Genomic DNA, 23,081 nt, shown 5'->3' on the forward strand with positions numbered 1-23,081 from the left:
AAAAATAGTCAACAGAAAAATACTATTGGGATCTAGACAATGGGGTCATCACTAGGAGAAGGAGAGGAACATAATGAAGTAAATGCATAATTTGAATAAATAATAGCTAGAAATTTCCCCAAATGTGCAAAAAAAAAAAAAAAACCCAAAGAAAAAAAGCATTAAGCTCCAGATTTTAAAAAAACACTGCAAACCACAAGCAGGATAAATACATAGAATATCATACCTAAGCATATCACTGTCCAATTGTTGACAGCCTAAGACAAAGACACAGATTTTAAAGGAGTGAGAGAAAAGAAGAATTTTAAAAAAACATAACCTTCAAAGGTAACTGGATTGAAAGCTTACTTTTCAACAAAACAATGAAATACAAATCATAACAAAATATCTCAAAATACTAATAGAAAATAACTGCCAACTTAGAATTCTATACTCAGTAAAAACATCCTTTAAAAATGAAGGCAAAATTAAGACATTTTCCAACAAATGAAAACAATTTGTCACTAGCAAACATACACTAAAAGAAATACTAAAAGGTGTTCTTCAGTCAGAAAAAAAAAAATGATTCTAGAAGGAAAATTCAAGAAAAAGAAGGGGAAAAAGTAACAAAAAGGGTAAATATACAGATTCATTTAAATGCATATTGACTCTGAAATAGTAATGATTGAGTGTTTCAACTACATTCAGAATTAAAATACATGCTACCAATACCATATGTCAAGAAGGAAATAAAGTTAATGTTCTACTCTTCACCTTATACAGAAAGTGGTGTACTAATTTACATTAGCCGTTAATAAGTAAAGTATGCATATTGTATTAATATCTTACATAGTAAATTTTGAGACAAAAAGCACCATTAGAGATAAAAACAGATATTTTATAATGATTGTTTCAACTAACCAGAAAGAGTATAACAATTCTAAATATGAATATATGTAAAGACAAAGACTTAAAATATATAAAACAAAAACTAGTAGCTCTAAAAGAGAGACAAATTCACAATTATTCTGGGAGATTAGTACACACATTCTTTTAGTATCTGATAGAATATAGAGGATTAAGAATTTTAAAATATAGAGGATTTGAAAACACAAAAAAAAGTTTAAGAATATAGAGGATTTGAAAACAATTGATTAATTTGTAGAGACTGAAAGGAAATAGGAGTACTCTTCCAAATGTGCAGCTATCTTCTAAGAATACAAGCTCAAATGCAAGACAATTGCCTCATATAACCTAGTATGTAATAATAAATATGTAGAGAATGCATTAACGAAATTGGAAGGAAAGAATTCTAGGTTTTAAAACTCATTTTCTTAATTTGTCTCTTTTTCAAACAGAAATCAGTAAAAAGTAGGGGTTTCTGTGGAAGATGCTGAGAATCCAGAGTGCTAAATCTGTAACCTGCAGCTAAATTCCACAATCTCAGGGCCACTTCTAGTGTGACAGGTAGTCTATGGGGTGCTGCTTACATCATTGATCACTTTTGGGATATAGGCTGGGAGCACTTTATACCTCTTGGGCATGAGCTACCTGCTGCCATGGCAGGGAATTAGTAAACGAGGGAACACATTGGTTACCTAAAGATATACCTGTGAATATTCAGGTAAGTCTGTGGTTCTGATTTGCCAATCTCAAAGTCAAATTGTAAATTTTAAATTTACGAATCCAAATTTCCACACACTAGTAAACATTATAAACAATAAATAATACTGACTTCCCAAAGAAAAAAAAAAGTAGAGTCCTTCTTTGTGCCTTTAATGTCAATTTTCACAAAAACGTCTAGCTTTTCTTCATTATAGACCTGAACTGTCTATACTGTTGCCTTGATTTCAGTGTCCTTAGAGTGCTTGGACAATGAAAAATTTTCTTAGAACACTGTTCATTAAGAAATTCCTTTGGTCAACATTGAATATTTTTGCTATGCAGGGCATGAAAAACTCAACAGCCCTGATTTATAAAGCTGCTTATCGAAAATGTGAAACAAGAAAGATTGCCAAGTTTTCTCCTTCCAAATGTACTATTATTTGCAGGGGCTTGACAATCCCAATTAACCAAGCATGGCCATTAAACACTGCTTAAACACTTTCTCCAGAGTGTCTCCCCATATGTATAAAACTGGACATCAGCTATGAGATCCAGATATTCATTCTTCTGACTAGATAAAGTGACTTTGGTTACCTCTTCTTAGCCAAGCTATAGCTCCTCAAAACTTTTATCCCCACACCATGATTGTGGCACTGAGCATTCTACGTCCCCAGTATCAGATTTCTGATGTATACTGAGTTGTACTTTCCAGTTGAAGGCTTTCCTAAAGTCACTACATTTATAGGGTTTCTGCTTAGTATGAATTTTCTGGTGTTTAATAAGATTTGATCTGATGGTGAAAGCCTTTCCACATTCAGCACACATATATGGTTTCTCTCCTGTGTGAATTCGATGGTGTTCAAGGAGTTGTGTCTTCTTAATAAAGGCCTTCCCACAGTCACTGCATTCATAGGGCTTCTCTCCAGTATGAATTCTCCGATGTCGATTTAAATGTGACTTCTGGATGAAGGACTTCCCACATTCAGTACAAATATAAGGTTTCTCTCCTGTATGAATTCTCTGATGCATAATTAGTGTTGATTTTCTTGCAAAGGCTTTCCCACATTCACTGCACTCATAATGCTTTTCTCCAGTATGAGACTGCTGATGTATATGGAGGCCTGACTTCCGAGTGAAAGCTTTTCCACAGTCATTACATTTATAGGGTTTCTCACCAGTATGAATTTTCTGGTGTGTAAAGAGATTTGATCTGTCAGTAAAAGCCTTTCCACATTCAGCACATCTGTAGGGTTTCTCTCCTGTGTGAATTTGCTGATGTACATGAAGCTGTGATTTCTTCGTGAAGGATTTCCCACAATCACTGCATTCGTAAGGTTTCTCTCCAGTATGAATTCTCTCATGTGTAATAAAATGTGACTTATGGAAGAAGGCCTTCCCACATTCAGTGCAAACATAGGGCTTTTCTCCTTTATGAATTCTCTGGTGCATACTCAGTGTTGACTTCTGAATAAATGCTTTCCCACATTCACTGCATTCATAATGTCTCTCTCCAGTATGACATTTCTGATGTATCCTGAGCCGTGACTTCCAGGTGAATGATTTTCCACAGTCACTGCATTTATAGGGTTTCTCTCCAGTATGAATTTTTTGGTGTTTAATGAGATTTGACCTGTCAGTAAAGGCCTTCCCACATTCAGTACATATATAGGGTCTCTCACCAGTATGAATTTTCTGGTGTATAATGAGATTTGTCTTGTGGGTGAATACCTTACCACATTCTGAACATATAAAGGGATTCTCCCCTGTGTGAATTCGCTGATGCACATGGAGCTGTGACTTCTTTATAAAGGAATTCCCACAGTCACTGCATTCATAAGGTTTCTCTCCGGTATGAATTCTCTCATGTGTAATAAAATGTGACTTCCGGATAAAGGCTTTCCCACATTCAGTACATACATAGGGTTTTTCTCCTGTATGAATTTTCTGATGCATACTTAGTGTTGATTTCCTTGTGAAAGCTTTTCCACATTCAGTACATTCAAAGTGTTTCTCGCCAGTATGAACTTTTTTATGTATACTGAGGTTTGAATTCTGAGAGACATTTTCCCCACATTCATTACAATTATAGGGTTTTTTCCCTCCAGTATGAATTCTCTGGTGTCTGAACAGATCTGACTTCAGGATAAAGGCTTTTCCATGTGGACTGCATTTACAAGCAGTCTCCTCAGTGTGAGGAGTTTTCTCATGGTTTGAGTTGAGGGGAAAGTCCTTCCCATATTCAGTGCATATACAGGGTTTCTCTCTTGTATAAACCTGAGGTACAGCAAATTGGGACTTCCGAGTGAAGACTGTTTCACATTTGCTGCACTCATGATGTTTCTCTTCAGTACAAATCCTTTGATGTGCAAAAAGGTGTGACTTATGGGTGGAAAGTTTTACACAATCAGAAAATAAATAGAGGTTCTCCCCATGAAATTTTTGATGTTGAATGAGAGTTTGCTTATGACTCAGAAGTTTCTTACATTGATTATATTCACAAGCATTCATTTCTGTATGAGAATTCATATGAGTAAAGATATTACCATACCCAATAATCTTATCAAAATTTTCTGTTGCATTGTTTCTATTATAATTACATAGGCTTACAATAGGCTTCAAATTCTTTTGAAATGAGTCATAGTTATGGAGTCTTTTTCTTGAAGGAACAAGGTATGTGTTTACAGGAAATAGTTTCCTAATGTCTTTATTATATTCACAGTCTCCCTCATTAGCTAGTGTATCCTTGTTGATGAAGGGAACATGACTTAAATATTTGTTCTGGTTTTCCTCACATCTCCCTGTCTGTTCATCATCTTGCCACAATTCTTCTAAAATGGAATACAGGTCATCTCTTGTGAAGAGATTAATTCTCTCAAACTGGATTGAAACTTCTTCAGACATTCCCTGTTGTGACGTTTCAAAACCAATACCCTGATCTAAAAAATAAAATAAAATAAAACACACAAAGAACAGTTAGCAGAACACAGAAGGGATGATACATAGAGTGGATACAGGGTGAACAGAGAGAAATGGAAGAGGTTTATATAAACATAATACTAAATATAGATAAATATATAAAATATGAATAAATATATGTGTAGTAATCTCTTTATATATAATAATATGCAATAATAAAATAAGCATTTACAGGGCTTCCCTGGTGGCGCAGTGGTTGAGAGTCCGCCTGCCGATGCAGGGGACACAGGTTTGTGCCCCGGTCTGGGAAGATCCCACGTGCCACGGAGCGGCTAGGCCCGTAAGCCATGGCCACTGAGCCTGCACGTCCAGAGCCTGTGCTCTGCAACAGGAGAGGCCACAACAGTGAGAGGCCCGCGTACCGCAAAAAAAAAAAAATAAGCATTTACATTACATTTACTGTCTGATAAACAATAGCATTTAGATTTGCCAGGCATTTTTCCAAGTTCTAACTCATTTAAACATCATCACAAGCTTTTGTTATTGGTGTTATTATTGTCCCTATTTTACAGATGAGGAAACTGAGCCAAAGAAGAGTTAAGTAGTGTGTCCAAATCAAATGTTTAGTAATTGGGGAAGATGAGATTCAAACTGAAGTACATCAGTTCTGTGTATGTAGCAGAACTACATAGTAAGGGGTCAGAAGAACAAATTGACAAACTATGTGGCTAAAAAGAAGTGTTTCTTTCTTTTTTTTTTTTAATATTTATTTATTTATTTATTTATAGCTGTGTTGGGTCTTCATTTCTGTGCGAGGGCTTTCTCCAGTTGCGGCAAGTGAGGGCCCCTCTTCATCGCAGTGCGCGGGGCCTCTCACTATCGCGGCCTCTCTTGTTGCGGAGCACAGGCTCCAGACACGCAGGCTCAGTAATTGTGGCTCACGGGCCTACTTGCTCCACGGCATGTGGGGTCTTCCCAGACCAGGGCTCGAACCCGTGTCCCCTGCATTGGCAGGCAGATTCTCAACCACTGCACCACCCGAAGGGAAGCCCAAAAGAAGTGTTTCTGATTCTAGATTCTTACTATCCTTCATCTATAAATCTTAATCTCCCTGCTTTCTCTTTTCCCTATTAACCACTGTGCCCTAAATACCAACTTATTTATGTTTAGAAAACTATTGTAGCCTCAGTCATCCTGAATTAGCTTTACCATTACAAACAATAAATGTATGTATATGATTCAATTCTTTATGTCCTGTTTGGGGTGCACACACATGCATCTAATAGGAAGAATATAACAGCAAAAAGGGCTAACTCTGAAGCAGAGACTGAAAGTTGTCCATCAAAATCTGTCCCCTTCCTTCAACAGTATTAAGCTTGTAGCCAAACATGTGTCTGCCTCAAAACAATAGGTCTAAAAAAAAACAAAAGAACAATAGGTCTGTGCAGCCTCATTTGTCAAGCCAAGTAATTCAGTTATCACCAATCAAATGGGAGTAAAAATTATATTTGTTGTAATCAGGCCAAGGTCTTAAGGAAGTGGGTGTGTCTCCCCAAACCCTCTCCTCTTCCCACTGGCTATATTCCAGACTTGCGGCTGGCAATGCCCAAGGCAGAGATCAGAAAACTACAGCCCTCAGGCTAAATCCAGGCCTCTACCCAAAAGCTAAGAAAAGATTTTACAGTTTTGAATGGTTGAAAAAACAAAAGCAGAGTAATACTTCATGGTACATGAAAATTATATGAAATTCAAATTTCCATGTCCATAACGTTCTTATTGGAACACAACCACATCCATTCATTGATGTATTGTCTATAGATGCTTTGGGGATTCAAAACAAAATTGAGTAATTATGACAGCAATCACATGCCTCACAAAGCCTAAAATAGTTACTTCTGGGCCTTTACAGAAAATGTTTGCCGACCCCTGCTCTAGGAGATCATGGTGCAATGACTTTCTAGAAACTCTGTCCCTAAATAGTCATTGGAAGCAGAGTGGTCTGGCAGACTTGGACCACACTTTGTAACTGTCATGTGATGGGTCAATGTTTATATTCTCTAAGTCACTGTTTCTTGGGGGTCTCTCAGTGACAGGGGCTTAGTTTTACTCCAATATACCATTCTTGCCCAGAATAAGAATCACTAATATTCCAAATTCTGGAATAGTGTGTAAGACATAGTAGATTCTCAGTAAATATTTAAGTAAAAATTAGATTATTCTTGAATATAGACACAGTCTAACCTCATATCCATTTCATTCTATCTCTAGGGCCTTGTAATGTCCCCAAACACATTCTTTAATTTTTATATTACATTTTTACTCACACACATTAATGGCTTTCATTAATCCTGAGGGCCTCTAATACTGATTTCTAAACATGGATTTTCATCTTTTGCAACCTTTCACTTTCTTTAGTTTATAAACCCATTGCTACACCTGACAACATTTACATTATTACCAACAATGTTCAATGTAAAAAATTTGCTCCTGTGGTAAAAAGTTTATCCATAATTCCTCTGTCACACATTGAATTACTCATTCAATAAAATACAGAGTCATAATTCAGGCCAATAAAATGAATGTATGCAAGTTATCTTTCCACCAGTCACTAAAGTCTATTTTATTACTGAATCCAAACATATATTCTTTTCCTTTTCCCCATTAAGCTTCCTTTTTCTGATCCTCTGTTCCTATTCAAAATTCATTTTCTTCATGGATCATTTAGGATTCTATGCTCTGAAAATGAATCTCAAATCTCAGCACAACTCTAGGAAGGCTCTCTTTTCTTTTAACTTAAAAATAAACACAGATATTTCTGAGCATTTCATAGTCATATTTAATCGGCATAGATTTGCACAATAACAAATGCTTAATGCTCAAAGCCTGAAATTTTAAACATTTCTTGCAGTTGTCTTCCCTTTCTAATTACAATTATTGGCCCTTTGAATTACTCCTAGCAGAAAATTTTTCAAATCCCTCTGAAATAGCACAAAATAACCTCCTCTGCCTATCACACCAATTAAAGAAGTTAATTTCACTAATTATTCTCTAAGGAAACATTTTTAAAAAGAGGTAAAAGACTCAGTTATCACACAAATTAATGTTGTTTTCTCTGAATTTCTGGGGGTTGGAGAATTAGAAAAGGGAAAAGCAATGTATGCTGTAATAGTTAGGTCCAATTCAAGGAGTAAGTGAAACCTGAGAGCAAAGCATAAGTATGTGGATTATCTGAATAGGCAGATAGGTCAGAAAATAAAGGGTCAGATGCAGGGGGATCATTAAAGAAAATGTTAAAACAAAGTAAACATGATTATGGAAACTAAATAGAGATAAATGTGAATTGCAAATATGAGGCATGTTCTTCCTTTATAAACCCATTGAGAGAGGAATTTGTCATATGTTAGATATTTTGCACCATATAGCTATGACAAGATAAGCAGAATATTTTAATCAGCATCTAAGAAAAAAAAGTTAAAAAAAAAAAAAGGAAACAGTACATCCAAATAGGGTTTGAATAATCCAGGCATAAGTAAATACAGACATGGTTTTGGTGATATCACTGGAAAGTAAAAGGAGGAGGGCATCTAACTGATATTTTATAAAAGAGAAAAATTAGTAGAAAGAGCATAAAGAATTGTTTGAGAAGATGAGTCACAGGGAAAAGCAAAAAGCACAATAAAATATGACAAAATTTTGAAAGATGTGCCATCTGCTGTTAGCATGCTGCATTGTAACTGCTCTTCCTCCACAAAAGCAGCCACCTGATGGGCCCTTATACGTGTAAGGTATCAGTTGTTCCCCTGAAAGCTCTATACAATGGGGGCCAATGCCTCCTTGAGACACACAACCAACAGTGACAGGTTAAGACTTGTTCCTGATTCTGGAGTCAATCATGGCTTATGCCAGAGTTGAGACACATGATTCACTCTGAGACACACAGATAGGTCTAGGCCACTTTAAGGAAGGCGTTGTCCTTTACATATGTCCCATAATGCCAATAACTTCCAACCTCAATTGGTTAAAAATATGACAGAGCATTATAATTTATTTATATTGTTTAAAATCTTATGAACACTGTTAAGGTCTGTGTGTACATTATATGTATTTAAACTCTGTGTTGATAGATTATTTGTTTTTGCTTCCTTCACATAACATTTCATAGTACATTTCTGTATATTAGTACTTCCTATACTTATAATTTTTTTTATAGCTATGGTAGTTTTTCCTCTGTTTGGACCATTTGGGTTGTTTAGTTTATTCTCATACATAGTGTAGCCATAAACATCTTTGTGTCAACTTCTTGACTTTTCTTTTGCTTACTTCCTTGGAGTATGTCCCCAAAGTAGAATTTCCAGGGCAGGAAGCATGTTCAGTTTAATATCACTTATTATATGTTTCCAGAGTTCTTTCCAGAAAGATTTGGCTAAACTTACAGAGCTTTCAGCATTGTGCCTGTTTCTCAATGTACCTGCCATCATTGTTTTAACTGTTATTTTTTTTTTTGCTGTTTTTATGTTTGTCATTTTTATTTCAATTTCACTTATTGCTAATCAGCCTACAAAATATACATATAAATGTGATTATTTACTCTGATTCTTATTTCCACTTATTAAGTATACTCTGAGAGAATAAATATATCCTCACCCACCCACAGAGAAAAAAAAATATGACAGAGACTTGTGGGACTCAGCAAATGTAGCATAAAGTAGCACAGCTCAAAGTGTATACTCACCAGAGAGCAGTAAAGCCACAGAACAAGAGAAGAAAGACCCCCTGGTGGTGGTCATTGTCTAAAGATCCTGCTTACTACACCAACTGTTAAGTCACCTTCAGAGGAGGAATGGACTCCCACCCCAAATTTGGTTCAAATGTCAAGAGTGATAATTTGACATACGTACCAATAAGGTGTGAAAAGGTTCATTACTCACACAATGAGGCTTTTAAAGGGAGAGCTCCCAAGAAGGTCCAAAAGTGACTTAAGAGAGCAAGAAAAGGAAACTGGCTTGGGATTCTTATGGTGGTTGGGATGTGGGGCTAAGCTGACTGATAGAGTGCAACTTCCCACTAGTACCAAGGGAGAGAGCACCTGGGCTTTCTTGTCAGTTTGCCCAGATGTGGGGCAGAAGGTAAAGAGACCGTGGTGAAGTTTAGAAGGTGCCAGCAGTCAAATACCAAAAATGAAGTCAGAATCTACTACAAGGTACATGATAAGATGTTCAAAATATTTTGTTATTAGAGAAACACAAATTAAAACAATAGTTAGAAATTAAAATCCATCATATTAGCCACATTATGTGAAATTATTAAAAATATGGGCAGGGGTGTGGAGAAACTGATGCCCTTGTATGTTCAGGGGATTGCAGACTAATACATCCAATCTAGAAAACAACATGTTTATACTTAGTGAAATAAAGTATTAGTATACTCAGTAATAAAACAATCCCACTACTCTTCCTCAAGAAATTCTCATTTCTTATAAGAATAGTTCATGAAGAAATTGATTACAATACTAGTTGTAGTAGCTAGAAAGCTGGACAAGTAAATGTGGTATATATACACACTATGAAATATATGCGTCAATTAGAAGAAATGAACTAGAAAAACACATTGTAACATGAACCAATTTAGTTCTGAGAGAAAAAAATAAGAAACTGAGTAGGACATACAGCACAGTACCATTTCTATAAATTAAAATGACCAAAAATTTAAATTTTACAAATACCCCACAAATACAAGGATAGATTGCAAACATATCAAATATAATAGAGCAGTTGCCTCTGGGAAGAATAAAAACAAATAGAGAGTGAGGATTAAAAGGGATAAGTAAAGAAATAAAATAAAATAAAATTTTTATTGTAAAATAGGGAATTCCCTGGCCATCCAGTGGTTAGGACTTTGAGCTTCCACTGCAGGGGGGCACGGTTCAATCCCTAGTCAGAGAACCAAGATCCTGCATGCTGCAGGGTGTGACAAAAAAAAGAAAAAAGTTATGAAAGAAATAAAATAAGAAGGGGAGCTTAAACAGAGTGATGAATATATTGACTATAAAGTGAAGACTGTAATTTACTCAATTTCCTGCACACAAGGTACAGAAACTTTTTGTAAAATATCAAAATTAATAAATTAATCAGAAAGACCTAGTGAGTGTTGTGTTACACTAGCCAGATAGGAAGAAAATGTCAGGAAGCATAATTACTAATGTCACATACAACAAAAAGTTGTCCCCAAATGTACGTAATGGTACCCTCAAAGTCAACAGTTGGAGGAGAGGCATGGGAGAAGATATAATAAGGCCATCTCTAGATGACAATTCTGAAGCACTAAGGGAAAAGAAAAACAATGAAAAGAAATCAGCAGGAGTGTGACCCACAGTAATTTAAAAAAAAAAAAACAACTCTATGAGCCCCTGAATATGTAAGAAAATGATTTAAGATCTTGATGGAGGTAAAAAGAATTTTTAAAATGCTATAAAAAGGGAGAAAAAGCAAAAAAGCAGTATCCTAAATCCAACATACCAGTAGTTGTAGCACATCCCTCCTAAAAAGTCAAGCAAAGTGGGATGAAGAGAGTGGCATGGACATATATACACTAGCAAATGTAAAACAGATAGCTAGTGGGAAGCAGCCGCATAGCACAGGGAGATCAGCTCAGCGCTTTGTGACCACCTAGAGGGGTAGAATAGGGAGGGTGGGAGGGAGATGCAAGAGGGAGGAGATATGGGGATATATGTATGTGTATAGCTGATTCACTTTGTTACAAAGCAGAAACTAACACACCATTGTAAAGCAATTATACTCCAATAAAGATGCTTTTAAAATTAATTAATTAATTAATTAATTTAATTTAATAGACAACCAGCAAGGACTTACTGAATAGCACAGGGAACTCTGCTAATAAAAAAAAAAAAGTCAAGCAAAAAAGACACTGATATTGGAAGGGGCCTGAAGTGGGGATGGCATTTAGATGTCCAAGGGGTCAATATCAACTCTATCCATGCAGTTCCAAAAGTTCAGAATGTTGAGAAACATCATATGAATAGCACTTCAAAGTTGTCAGCCTCTGCCAGTACAACTGCAGTTCGGTTGTGCTATCTCTTATGCTTTTTGTTCCCTACTCACCTAGATAGCTCTGGCTTGAGATTTCACCATCCAACATACATGGCTCTTCTCCCCGCTCCAAGTTGAAAATGACTTCTGGCTTGGGAACTTGACACCCTAATAACAGGAAACGATAAAATACTTGATTTCAGAGGTCATACAATGAAACATTCCATTTACTTTCCAGAAAAGTTCATGGGGAACAGAAGTATATTCATAATATTGTTAAGAACATAGGACAAAAAATAAGGACAAAACTATTACACACTTCAGATGTCCTGCAGTCTTTAGAAGTCCCACGTACCTCAGAAATCTCACAGATTTCAGAAATTCCACTGAGAAAGAAAATACACTCAATTAGGTACAGCCTTACCCAGCAGAGCTGTGCTTACCCACTGAGATCAAGTTGAAATAGTTTTCCAGCATTACATCCCTGTATAGACTTTTCTGAGCAAGGTCCAACTGTTGCCACTCCTCCCTGCTGAAGTCTACAGTTACATCCTTGAAAGACACTGATCCCTGGAAAAACACATGCTTATTCAATGTAAAGGATCAGGATTGCAGGACAGGAACAAGATATTTAGAAACTTATTTTTAATAATTTTTAACATGATACGACATATAAGATTCCCACTAAATACCTAAATTTTACATTATTATTTCAAGGAAAAAATAAATATTAAAAGTATCATGCCATTCTTTCTATGGTTCTGATAATATTCTGGTGTTTTATTTTGTTTTGTTTTTATCTGTGTGCTGGTTACAAAAGAATAAGCTGTGAAAACTCATCAAGCTGCATACACATGATTTGTGCATTCTTTTCTATGTATGCCATATTTCATTAACACTTCACTTAGAATATATCTTCTGCTTTTCACTTTGCACTCATCGATCTACTAAGTCAATTCTTTCTTTAAAAAAGATGAATAAAATAGGCTTTTTTTTCAATAAGCTGTGTGGTATTGGCATAAATATAGACGATAGAATTCAATGGAATGTAACCAAGAATCCAGAAATAAACCCTCATATTTAGGGTAAGCTGATAATTCAACACAGATGTCAAGACAATTTAAAAAGGAAAAATAGTCTTTTCAACAAATGGTGCTAGGACTAGTGGACATCCACATGCAAAAAAATGAGGTTGGACTCCTACCTCATGCCATATTAAAAAAATAAACTCACAATGGATCAAAAGACCTAAATGTTCTTAAGTTTTAGCTAAAAAGGGTATATCTTTGTGACATTGGATTTGGCAATGATTTCGTTTTTTTTAATAGATCTTTATTGGAGACTAATTGCTTCACAATACTGTGTTAGTTTCTGTTGTACAACAAAGTGAATCAGCTATCTATATACATATATCCCCATATCCCCTCCCTCTTGAGCCTCCCTCCCACCCTCCCTATCCCACCCCTCTAGGTCATCACAAAGCACTCAGTTGATCTCCCTGTGCTATGCTGCTGCTTCCCACTAGATAACTATTTTACATTTTGGTAGCATATATATGTCAATGCTTAGATATAAAATCAAAAGCACAAGTAACCAAAGAAAAAAATAGATAAATTGGACTTTATCAAAGTTAAAGACTTTGTGTTTAAAAGGATACCATCAAGAAAGTGAAAACACAGGGAGAATTCTCTGGTGGTCCAGTGGTTAGGTCACTGTGCTTCCACTGCGGGGGGCATGGGTTCGATCTCTAGTTGGGGAACTAAGATCTCACATGCCATGCGGCGCAGCCAAAACAAACAAACATATAAAAGGTGTACTTTTAAAAAAAGAGAGTGAAAAGACAACCCAAAGACTGGGAGAAAATGTTTGCAACTATATATCTGATAAGGGACTTGTGTATAGAATAGATAAAGAACTCTTACAACTCAATAAAAAGATAAATGATCCAATTAAAAATGGATCAAGAATCTGAATATACATATCTCCAAAGAAGATATACAAATGGCCAAAAGAGCACATGAGAGGGTCTCAATATCTTTAGTCATAAGGGATATTGAAATTCAAATCAAAGAGATACCCCTTCAAATTCACTAAGATGATTATAATCTAAAAAATGCTCTGTTTGTGCCTATTTGTATTTTTATTATTACTTTGTAGCAAAATAATAAATGACATTAAAATTTGCATTCTGACATTTAAAAAACTGCTTAAATCATTAGTCATTAGTCATCAGAAAAATGCACCCATTAGGATGGCTATAATTTTTTAAAAAAAAGACACATAATAACAAGTGTTAGTGAGGAAGTGGAGAAACTGGAACCCTCATACAGTAAAGGTGAGAATGTAAAATGGTGCAGTCACTTTGTAAAACAGTCTGATACTTCCTCAAAAGGAATAATATGACCCAATGGTTCCACTTCTAGGTACATACCCAATAGAAATAAAAACACTTATCCACATGAAACTTGTACAGGAATGTTCATAGTAGCATTATTCTTAATAGTCAAAAATAGAACCAATGCAATGTCTGCCAACTAATGATGAATTTTAAAATGTGGTATATCCATACAAGAGATTATTCAGCCATAATAAGAAATGAAGTACTGATTTATGCTACAATATGGATGAATCTTGAAAATACTATGCTAAGTGAAAGAAGCCAGTCACATAAGACCACATATTATATGATTCTATTTATATGAGATGTCCAGAACAGGCAAACCTATTGAGACAGAAAGAAGACTACTGGTTGCCCAGGGCTAGGGGGAATGGAAGGATGTGTGTGTGTGTGTGGGGGGGGGGGTGACAGCTAAAAGGTATGAGTCGGAGTAGGGAGGGAAAGGAAATGTTCTAAAACTGTGAAAAAGGGTGCACAACTCCATGAATATACTAAAACCCATTGAATGCACACTTTAAATGGGCAATATATATGGTATGTGAAGGAGACCCTTTTGAGGCACTGTCATTTCCAGATGGCATACAATAGTTTATGGCAGTCCAGTGTTTATTCCAAGAATAACTATAAATGCCAGATGAAATACTGAAATCATCTGTTTGGAAGTACTGGAAGCTTGTTAGGTTCTAAGACTCTCAAGAGAACATTGAAGATTTAAGTTGATGTACGCAGCCACTTTTACACTGGGAGTATTTACCAATTCTGGGTGTGGCAAAAGGTGAAAATCCAGCTTTGAACAAGTAGAAGGCTACAGTTGGGTGACAGATAAACCAGAACTCAAACACATGGCCAATTTTCCCCTCAGGACATCTACCAAATTCTAGGGCTGTATGGGTAGAAGACTAAAAACTTAAGCAGAATAGCCTCTGAAAAGCAAAGCAAAATTTTAGTAGTCTGGTAAGAAGACAGAGTTGGCATCTATCAGGACGGGGGTCCACAGAGGACAAACCAGGCTCTCAGCTGAAAATCTTAGATAGCCAGAGTGAACCAAAGGTAGACTATTATTAGGGCTTCAACTCAGCCTTGATTCAACATAACACTGTGCCTGACTGGATAAAGATGTTCATCTTCTACGCTATCTGCTCAGGGAAAGATGAATCCACCATTGAGAAAGATATCATAATCTAGATCTTCTACAATGCTTTATACATGTTTTGATACAATTAAAGAAATCCTATGCCTATCAAAAAACAGGGCCAAATATCCAAAACCAGAGGGAAAATATTCAAAAGAAACAGTTCTACAGTGCTTTGGAGTTAGAAGAAAAGATGGAGAATTTCATTAGAGAAAATGGGACTTATAATAAAGATATCAAATGAAAACTGAAAAATTCAGCATCTAAAATTAAGAACTGAGAGAGGTTTAATAGCAGAATACAGAATTACTGAAATGGAAGACAAGCAAACAGAAAATATACAAACCAGACCACAGAGTTTTTTCTAAATAAAATAAACACAAGTGCATGTGACATATCACATGTACAACACAGTGAAAAGGAATAACATATTGTAGTCTGAGAAGATAAAGAGGGAGAATATGAGGCAGAAGCAAAATTTGAAAAAGTAATGGTGAATGACAGCAACTCAAAGATTCAATAAGTTTCTCAAATCCCACTTTACAATACTGTAAATACTGACTATGCAAAAACAGTAACAGTAATATCTTGTGAAGTTTAAAATATGTGTAGAATTTAAATGCAGCAAATGGAATTAAGGTGTTTTAGTATCTACTGAGAAGGGGGCAAGGTAATAATGAGTTAAAAATGGATATTGTAATATCTAGGGAAACAAATAAAAGAATGTATAACAAGCAAGTTAACAAAATTAAAATTAAAATTTTGACTAATCTAAAAGAAAGTCAAGAAAGGAATGTAAAAATAATATTAAACAGACAATTCAAAAATAAAACTAATAAAATTGGATATAGGACTTCTCTGGTGGCACAGTGATTAAGAATCTGCCTGCCAATGCAGGGGACACCGGTTTGAGCCCTGGTCCAGGAAGATTCCCACATACTGCGGAGCAACTAAGCCCTCGCACTACAACTACTGAGCCCGCGTGCCACAACTACTGAAGCCCGTGTGCCTAGAGCCCATGCTCCACAACAAAGAGAAGCCACCACAATGAGAAGCCCGGGCACCACAACAAAGAGTAGTCCCCACTCGCCACAACTAGAGAGAGCCCGTGCCCGGCAACAAAGACCCAACGCAGCCAAAAAAATTAATTAATTAATTTAAAAAGAAAGAAAGAAAGAAAAAAAAAAACTGGATATAAATTCAAGTATATCAGTAATTGCATTAAATGTAAATAAACTAAACAATCAAATTAACAGCAAAGATTGAGACTTCCAGTTCAAAAAAAAAAAAGTTAAATGCATTCCACCCTATTCATCCTGCTAAATACCTAGGTTTTTTTCTAAAAACCTAGAAATATATACAAGCATCTATCCACACCCTTGACTTTCTCTCGAGAGCATACTTTCCTACAGTGAAACTAATTTTAGCATCTTTTGGAATCTTGATAGCCCCCAAATTTCCCAAAACATCAAGTCTAGTTCCTTTTTGCTCAACAGTTCTTCCTTCAATCTGTCTCTTAACATTCATATTTTACTATAAGCAGGAAGAAGAAACCAGGCTACATCTTCAACCTTTTGCTTGAAAATCTCCTCAGAGAAAAATACAAGTTCATCATGGACAAATCTGCTTTTCACATAACTACAGAAAAAAAGTCAGCTAAGCTTTCTGCCACTGTATAACAGAGATGTTTTCCTCTAGTTTCCAGTAACATGTTCCTCATTTCCTTCTGAGTCTTCAGCAGCAGCACCATTAACACCCATATTTCTATCAATAGTCTGTTTATAATAATTGAAATATTCTCTAAAACAATATAGCTTTTCTCCTAGTGTGCTCCTCACTTCATTCTGAGTCCTCTAGCAGAGTTAACATTCATATTTCTATTATCAGTCTGTTCGAGGAAATCTAGGCTCTTGCTATTATGCTCTTCAAATTTTTTACAGTTTCTATCTATTACCAAATTCCAAAGCCATTTGACATTTTTGGGTATTTGTTACAGCATCATTCCACTTCCAGGTACCAAAATCTGTAAAGGTTTCCTATTGCTGCTGCAACAAATTGCCACAAACTTAAAACACAAATTTATTATCTTACAGTTCTGGAGATCAGAAGTTGAAAATAGGTCTTACTGGGCTAAAATCAATGTGTTGGATGCACTCCTTCTGGAGGCTATAAGAGAGAATCCATTTCCTTGTCTTGTATGACTTCTAAGAGGCTCGTGGTCCCTTCCTCTATCTTCAAAGCCAGCAGAGTAGCATCTTCAAATCTCCCCTTGACTCTGACCCTTCTGCCTCCCTCTTTCATTTATAAGGAACTGTGATTACACTGGGCCCTCCCAGATAACCCAGAACAATCACCCCATCTCAAAATCCTTAACTTAATCCATCTACAAAGTCCCTATTGTCATGTGAAGTAACATATTCACGGGTTTCAGGAATTAGGATGTGGATACCTTTGGGGGTTATTATTCTGCCTATCACATCAGTAAGAGAAGATGGGATAGTAAAAGTAAAAAGAATGGCTTAAAATTTCTGAGTAAAAATGACTTACAATCTAGAATTAGCTATGAAATTACTGAGGGTAAAATAAAAATATTTCCAGATATGCAAGGTCTCAAAAAATTTACTTTCCACACAATACTTTCTAGAGAGCTACTGGATAATATTCTCTAAAAATGAAAGCATAAATCAGGAAAGAGCCAGAAAACAAGAGCTCCAATACTTGAGAGACATGATAGGAATTCCTAGAATCATGCCAAAGGGAGACCCCCAAGTCAGTGGATGAATATCAAATAGAGAGCAACTTCAAGCAGGTCAAAGACTCTAAGGGAAGCTTCTTTCAACAGCTGAAATAAATACCTATATTCTGGAGCCAAATTGGTTGGGTTTTACTTCTGGCTTCACCACTTACTAGCAGTGTGACCCAGGGCAAGTTACTTCTCTGTGGATGTTTCCTTCTCTGTAAAATGAGGATAATGATTATAGATACCTCAGAGGGGTTATGATTAAATCAGTTAATAGAGAGTGTTTATAGTGCCTAGCATATAGTAAGCCTATATTAATGTTTGTGATTACTGTTATTATCTAATATATTTTAACATATTGAGAAGATATTTATATACCTGGGAAGAATGTGGAGTTGAATTAGTGATCCAAATATGGAAAATGAAACAAATGATTAAACCAAACAATAATTAATTCCAGGTAAAACAAAAAATAGTGCATAAAAGGTAAAATAAATGGTTCAGCTGTGAATATAATTAAAATAATCATAATAATAAATACAGCCTATTGATTTACCCAAAATTATGATATACTTATATTAGAAGGAGGGGAAGAAGAAATGTGCATATAAGTGTTGAAGCCTTAAGTGTCTGAAAGAGAGTAAAATCCCTACTTTCCATTGTGCTAAGTCAGTAGAAACTGCCTAAAACTGAAAACCAAAAGGTACCAATATAAACATGTTATTTAGACATGGGAACGTAAATACTAAAAAAATTAGTTCAGTTGAGTTCAGACTGATGTGATTACCTTTAAGAAGCTGCAATCTGAGGGATAAGAGAGCAGCTAACAGGTGGTTTGTTTTTTTTTAAATGAAGCTTCAAAAATCTATTTGAGTAAACATATCTATAACCTTAATGATATTCACAATTAAATATTTACTTTTAAAAGGTAAAATGCAAAGAACAAAGAAGTAAAAAAAAATTGGAAAAAAAAAGACCATGCTTAATATATAAATAACTCCTCTTTTAAAAAAAAAATCAATGAACTGACTTCGACCCCTGGAAAAACAGGGTAGATGCACTTGTCCCTGTTCACCCACTAAGTACATCTAGTAACCATAGACATTATCCATAAAGCAAACATAAGAAGACTGAAAGCTTAAAGAAAAAAAAAGCAAACTGTCTAGGGACCTCAGGAACCAAGGAACTACACAGCATGAGTTTCCTGAAGTCTATTAACTCATACAGCCCTGGCCAAGTACTAGAAAAGCCTACAACCCAGAAACACCAACAAGGGCACAACAAAAAAACTCAAAGAAAAGTCTGCTCTCTCTAGCTAAAAGACCAGGAAAGGGGCAATCTAGAAAGACAGAAAACCTTTAGGCAAAACATGCTCCAGCCAAACATAACAAATAAACAGAAAACTCTGGGCCTGATCCCGTGCCCATCAGCAAAGACCCAGTGGGTAGCTTAGATTCCCACTCTTGCCTGGCTGAACAGAGGGGCCCCGTCACACTCCAATGGAGTGGTATGGAAAAAGAAAAAAGCCAAGTGGAGTTTTGGGACTTTCATCCATGCATAGTAGTAACGAAAGAAAAAAATAGAACAATATCCCTCCTAAACATGATACAAAATCCTTAAAAAATATACTAGCAAATACAAATATATAAAAAGAAGTGTATGTCATGACCAAGTGGAAATTATTCAGAGGTTGAAAGGCTGAGGCTGGCTCAATATGTGAAAATTAATCAGTGTAATCTACAGCAGCAATAAGCTAAAAAGGAAAATCACCTGACCATGTCAACTGATGCAGAAAAAGCAACTGACAAAATTCAACGTCGATTCACTCAAAACCTTGCCTCACAACGTGGTCCTTGCACCAGCAGCACTAACATCCTGTGGGAATCCCAGTCCTACGAAATCAGAATCTGAAGTCATGTGCAAGTGTGAAAAGCACTGCTTTGTAAGTCACTATAGAAAACCTGTTAGTGAACTTCTAACAGGGTTGTTAAAGACACTGTCCTATCTCCATTCATCTGAAGATCTATCAAAAATTTTCTCAAACATCAAGAACCAGGAAATAGTTACTATAGATGAAATAAATTACTTTTCAACAATATAAACCATGTATTTCACTTCCATCATTGTTATGTCTTTCAGGAAGACCAGAGACAATTTTACAGTTCAAAGTTCATAACTGTGTGAAGCCACACAACTCACGTATACCTATAATCCAAGCTTGACTTGGAGGTGATAATCTCTTCTTTACTTTCTCTGATCTTAACTTTCATTTATTTATACTTACACATTTACTATATGGGTTAATAGATGCCTCCTAAAATCCACTAAAAAATAAAGAAAGCAACAAATAAATACATGAACAAATAAGAACTCACCAGGGACTTGGTCATTTCTGGTTCTTCTGGGAAAGGGGCAGAGATCTGAAAAAACAGATTGACAGAGGGACAGATGAGAGAAGGAAGTGTGTCAATGGCACACATGGACATATACATCATTTAGTGTCCATGCAACTGACCCAAAAACTTATTTCTAGAACTACATCATAAAAAAATCATCCTGTGTTGCACAAAGATTTAAATCCAGGAGTTTTACCACAGCTAATATCAAAAAAAAAAAAGTTTAGAAACATCTTGATAACAATTGTGGACAGCTTTAAATACTTTATAGGTATTATAAAGCAGACATAATGTCATGTAAAATTAAACTACTCTAGAAAAATATGTTAAAATGCTAAGTAAAAATAAAAATATGTACCAAACAGTATGAGTCCATTTTCATTGAACAATATGTGTGTACATACACACATACACACATACATGAATGCATTCATACACATAGAGAAAATTATCTGGAAGGAAATATATGTTAACAGATATAATATTTGGGTGATGGTAAAATTATAAGTAATTTGAATGTTTATATTTTTCTTATTTGCTAGTAAAAAGCAAAGTAATTTTTTAATGATTTTTCTCTGAGCTTCTGTGACCAGCCCATCACAAGTAGTGAGAACATCCATAAGTAAGACCAAAAAAAGGGAGACTGCTAGCTTTTTCACTGTTCTTTGCTTACAGTTCTTTTTTTGGGGGGCCACACCCCGCGGCTTGTGGGATATTAGCTCCCAGAACAGGAATTGAACCTGGACCCAGCAGTGAAAGTGCTGAGCCCTAACCACTGAACCACCAGGGAATTCCCGCTTCCCATTCTTAAAAGGGAACTGTCAATGGAAACTTTGTCTTAACTACAATATAATAAGTGGATTTGGTTCTAGTTAATAAACCTTAAGACCTAAGTCACTTACTGACTGAAGCCACTGTTTTCTAATTTTTGTTTTTTTGTTGTTTTTTTTTGTTTTTTGCGGTACACGAGCCTCTCACTGTTGTGGCCTCTCCCGTTGTGCAGCACAGGCTCCGGACGCGCAGGCTCAGCCGCTCCAGGCCTGGCCGCTCCACTACATGTGGGATCTTCCCGGACCGGGGCACGAACTCGTGTCCCCTGCATCGGCAGGCGGAGTCTCAACCACTGTGCCACCAGGGAAGCCCCTCTAATTTTTTTATTGAGTTTTCTAACATAAAGAGTTGAATTATTAGTACAAGAAATAACTTCCATCTAGTTTCAACAATTAGTATTTTGCCATATTTGTTTAATCTTTCTATATACACATATAGTTACATGTAAATGCATACATATATATGAGTATACTAGTGTATATACTTTTTTTTTGGCTGAACCATTTGAAAGTTGCAGATTTCATGACACTTCATGCCTAAATTCATAACATCAATCTCCTAAAAGATTATTATCATGCCTGAGAAAATTATTAGCAATTCTATAACACTTTAATATTCAGCTCATATTCAAAATTCCCAATTACCCCAGAAAAACCTTTTCTTGCTGTTTTGTTGAAAGTATGTTCCAATCAAGACTTATACATTGAGGACTGTGTCCCTTTTACCCTAGACCTATCTTCCCCAGTATCTTTTTATGATGGACTTTTAAATTTTTTGCTTCTAACATACACTTTCTAATATATACAACATTTTGGTTACTTCTTTGCTAATTTTTTTGTGTGGTATAACTTATGTAAAGTACGTGAATATTAAGTATACAGCATTTCCCCCTATTTTTCACATCTGCCATCCAGATCAAGAGAGAGAACATTTCTAGCACCTTTGGAAAGTATTAGGGAACCAAACCATTATTTTTGAAACTTGTCAAAAAGCAAGAGTCAGTCAAGCATAACCAAACACTTCATGAAGGAATTTCTTTTTCTGCTTATATAATTATTCCAGCTACAAGTTGCCAACTAAAAATTGGCACTTGCCATCTGCCTCTACAAGGGTTAAGTCACCAGCCACTGCAACTGCTGACCTTCAACACATCCTGAAAGGAGTTCAGGGTGGAGATCAGGAATGAGGCACTTGATGCTCTGGCAAAAACTGGCAGAACAGCCCTGCAGATAGTAAGATATTTTCAGGAGAATATTTTATGAGCCCAAATCCTTGCATCTCCTCATATCTAGAAAGGCATTAAAATCATGAACAGAGACATCTGCTCCTTGTGACTAGCAGCAACCTTCACAGGACTAGCAGCAAGACTTTGCCAAAATGTGTGCTTGACTGTACGTACCACCCCCTTCACCTGAATCAGATATAATACTGACCCTCCCCACTACCTCTCGGAGCAGTTTCTCAGAGCTATATAAAACAGTCTCCTGGGCTATAGTCCTCATTTTGCCCCAAATAAGACAACTCTCAACTCTCACATTATGCATTTTTATAAGTCGACAAAGTAAAGGAGTGGTAGAAATAGAAATGTCCATTTTGCACACATAATGTAATATGGATCTAAGAAACAATCATCAGTGGCTGCTCACATCACAAAACAGATAACCAGACATTATGTGCCTCCTGATCAAGTATATCACCTGGGAAGTAGTCTTGCACCCCAAAAAACAAAAACAAAAAAAAAGGAATCTGAATCTGATCAAGCCTCTAAATCTTACCAATCCAATCCACATAAAATGATACTTTAAAATGTATTGTAATTTTTTAAGGTGTGATAATAGCACCGTGGCTATTTTTATTAAAGGAATTTTACATATTGAAATATTTATGGATAAAATGACAAAATCTTTGAGATTTGCTTCAAAATAATCCAGCAGAAGAAAAGAAATGTTGGAGGAAGGGATGGATGACAAATGACTGGGCATGAGTTGATAATTGTGAAAATTGATGGGTAATTGCGGCGCGAGGGCTTCTCTCTAGT

At 35.9% G+C, this 23,081-nt stretch overlaps 1 protein-coding gene across 6 annotated transcripts in view; it reads right to left on the bottom strand.

The window, feature by feature from the left end:
• Window positions 1-547: 547 nt before the first annotated feature.
• ZNF484 (zinc finger protein 484) overlaps window positions 548-23,081 on the bottom strand; it is a 29,867-nt gene continuing 7,333 nt past the window's right edge. For 5 of the 6 annotated variants that reach the window (XM_082623369.1, XM_082623370.1, XM_082623368.1 and 2 more), the window contains 4 exons: window positions 20,192-20,236; window positions 11,990-12,116; window positions 11,619-11,714; window positions 548-4,520 (listed from right to left, as the gene is read on the bottom strand). In XM_082623369.1, coding sequence (XP_082479495.1) covers window positions 2,194-4,520; window positions 11,619-11,714; window positions 11,990-12,116; window positions 20,192-20,206 — 2,565 coding nt within the window. In that variant the 5' untranslated portion in view covers window positions 20,207-20,236 and the 3' untranslated portion in view covers window positions 548-2,193. Of the gene's footprint in view, window positions 4,521-11,618; window positions 11,715-11,989; window positions 12,117-17,931; window positions 18,032-20,191; window positions 20,237-23,081 lie in introns of all 6 variants that reach the window. The other variant, XM_082623371.1, reaches the window with a different exon arrangement.

This window comes from Mesoplodon mirus, assembly GCF_964341445.2.
Source record: "Mesoplodon mirus genome assembly, chromosome: 1".
Taxonomy (NCBI): domain Eukaryota; kingdom Metazoa; phylum Chordata; class Mammalia; order Artiodactyla; family Ziphiidae; genus Mesoplodon; species Mesoplodon mirus.